This window comes from Pinus tabuliformis, chromosome J, assembly GCF_031772625.1.
Source record: "Pinus tabuliformis cultivar Carrire ecotype Pingquan chromosome J, CPIR1, whole genome shotgun sequence".
NCBI classification, from domain to species: domain Eukaryota; kingdom Viridiplantae; phylum Streptophyta; class Pinopsida; order Pinales; family Pinaceae; genus Pinus; species Pinus tabuliformis.
Window position 1 is genome coordinate 672,290,782 of NC_142295.1, and position 1,980 is coordinate 672,292,761.

General features: G+C 38.2%; 1 protein-coding gene across 1 annotated transcript; it reads left to right on the forward strand.

Annotated features, from left to right (window-relative positions):
- Window positions 1–605: 605 nt before the first annotated feature.
- On the forward strand, window positions 606–1,535 carry LOC149228656 (GDSL esterase/lipase At4g26790-like). Its single transcript, XM_089380824.1, has one exon. The coding sequence runs from the start codon at window positions 606–608 to the stop codon at window positions 1,533–1,535; it is 930 nt and encodes a 309-aa protein (XP_089236950.1).
- Window positions 1,536–1,980: the final 445 nt, after the last annotated feature.

Consider the following 1,980-nt stretch of genomic DNA (forward strand, 5'->3'; position numbering starts at 1 on the left):
AATGGCTTTATCAATCATAATTGTATTGTCCGTGGTAGAATGTATTAGAGTGTTCAGCAATTCTAATACAACAGCCATTCTATCCATTTGACAATAATATCACTGCAAAAAATTGATTGGTGTACCACTTTGTCTTCAAAAAATCTTCAAGTATGTAGCGTCTCAATATACTTCCATATACAATGCAATTTCATACCATGAACATATTCTGTGCAAAATTACACAGAAAAAATATCTTAGCCGACAAATTGTAATAAAGAAGTAGCTGAGAAGTAGAGAACCTGGTTACACAATGAGATCTCTTCAAAAATCTAAATCAATATATGACAACCCAAACATTTGCAGAAGTCATAACACTTGTCTTATAACTTGAATATCTATGTATTTCAGCCGTCAGACTTGAATTTCAAAAAAACCCCTTCAAATAGGAAGACCAGTGTGAAGCTTTGAGTCTGCTAAAAGAAGCTCCTCCAAATGTGTCTGCAGTTCTACCAAAAGATCCTATATATTTGTTGTCACTGATTTTATCTCAGTGTCAAAGTGAAGATCTCCTTCAAATTGAAGATGAATGCATTCATAAAGTGCCAAAGCTCACTGTTGCTATTATGAAAGCATACAGATCAGCTGCAGAGAGTTCACAAAGACATTATTACAGCAATCTCCTAAGCCATGCATTGGAAGTGATTTCATATGTGATTCATAGGCTTACATCTACTGATATTTGGGAGGTTCTAACCACTCTAGATGGCCTCCTTACCACTGGTGATTCAACCTTGGATGAGGCGCCAAGAGAATTTAAACCAGCACTTGCTTCATTTCTTGCAAGTTTAAGTGCGGTGGAAATACCTGAAGATGAAGGAAATGCTGTAAGTAAGGCAATTTGGCAACTATACCATCTAGTATTGAGAGAACGACATTGGGCTGGTGTTCATCTTGGTCTTGCTTCTTTTGGGTACTTCGCTGCACGAACTTCCTGCAATGAATTGTGGCGCTTTGTACCTTTGGATGCAGCTGAAGAGGTACTCCTCCGGTTTCAGTTGTCACCAGTCGTGCTTCTAGCAGAAAGTTCTCATAAATTTATATCTGAAGCTCTCTTTTACATCAACATTGGAAGCTTGGATTACATTTCTAACTACTTTCTCCGTGACTCCAAAGTTTCTCAGCTCTATAGCGTTGCCGAATATCAACAGCAACTCCTCAGAAGGTTTGCAGATCAGTTCAAGAAATTGTATGAGTTGGGAGCGAGAAAATTTCTAATATCGAATCTACGACCTTTAGGCTGCACACCTTTAATGATTAGTTTAGAAAATCTTGATAATGGAAGCTGCGTCGGTTACGCCAATGGCATCATCTCAGATTTCAACATAGGCTTCGAAAATATGGTTAGAAATAAATTGCAGAATCGGTTTTCTGACGCACGATTTGTTCTGAGCGACAACTACGCCATCTTCAGTGAAATAATCAACAATCCATCTGCATATGGATTCAAATATGTGAATGAGAGCTGCTGCGGACTGGGACACTATCTCTTGTAGTGAAAGAATCGATGTTTGCAACATCGACTTTGCTTCATCAATTACTTCAAACCCACAAGCGCTTGGATTTTTTTTGCTGGCAAGTCTTTCTCTGCGTTATTTCCCTTGGGATCCCTGCTTGAACATGATATTAATAGCCCAAATTCTTCAATGCAAAAACCCAACTTGCAGCAGAACAATCCCAATAACCTCAAATTTTATTCGACAAAGAAAGAAGGATATCTCATCTGCCAAATGGGCAAATCACGTTGGAGGAGCCATGCAAGATTGCTATGCAGAGTCCACACAATTTTTTGATTTGCTTACCGTTTTTAACTTCTGCAATTTCAGTGGTAGAGATTGAAAGTATGAGCAAGACGATGACGAAACAATTGTAAATTATGGGGAGTATATATTGGGTACGGCAACCATTTGGTTTTGCGTTCAATGTGAATCAATTAAGAAA

Coding starts and splice junctions, on each gene's coding strand:
- LOC149228656 (XM_089380824.1), top strand. CDS start 606: ATGAAAGCATACAGATCAGCTGCAGAGAGTTCACAAAGACATTATTAC.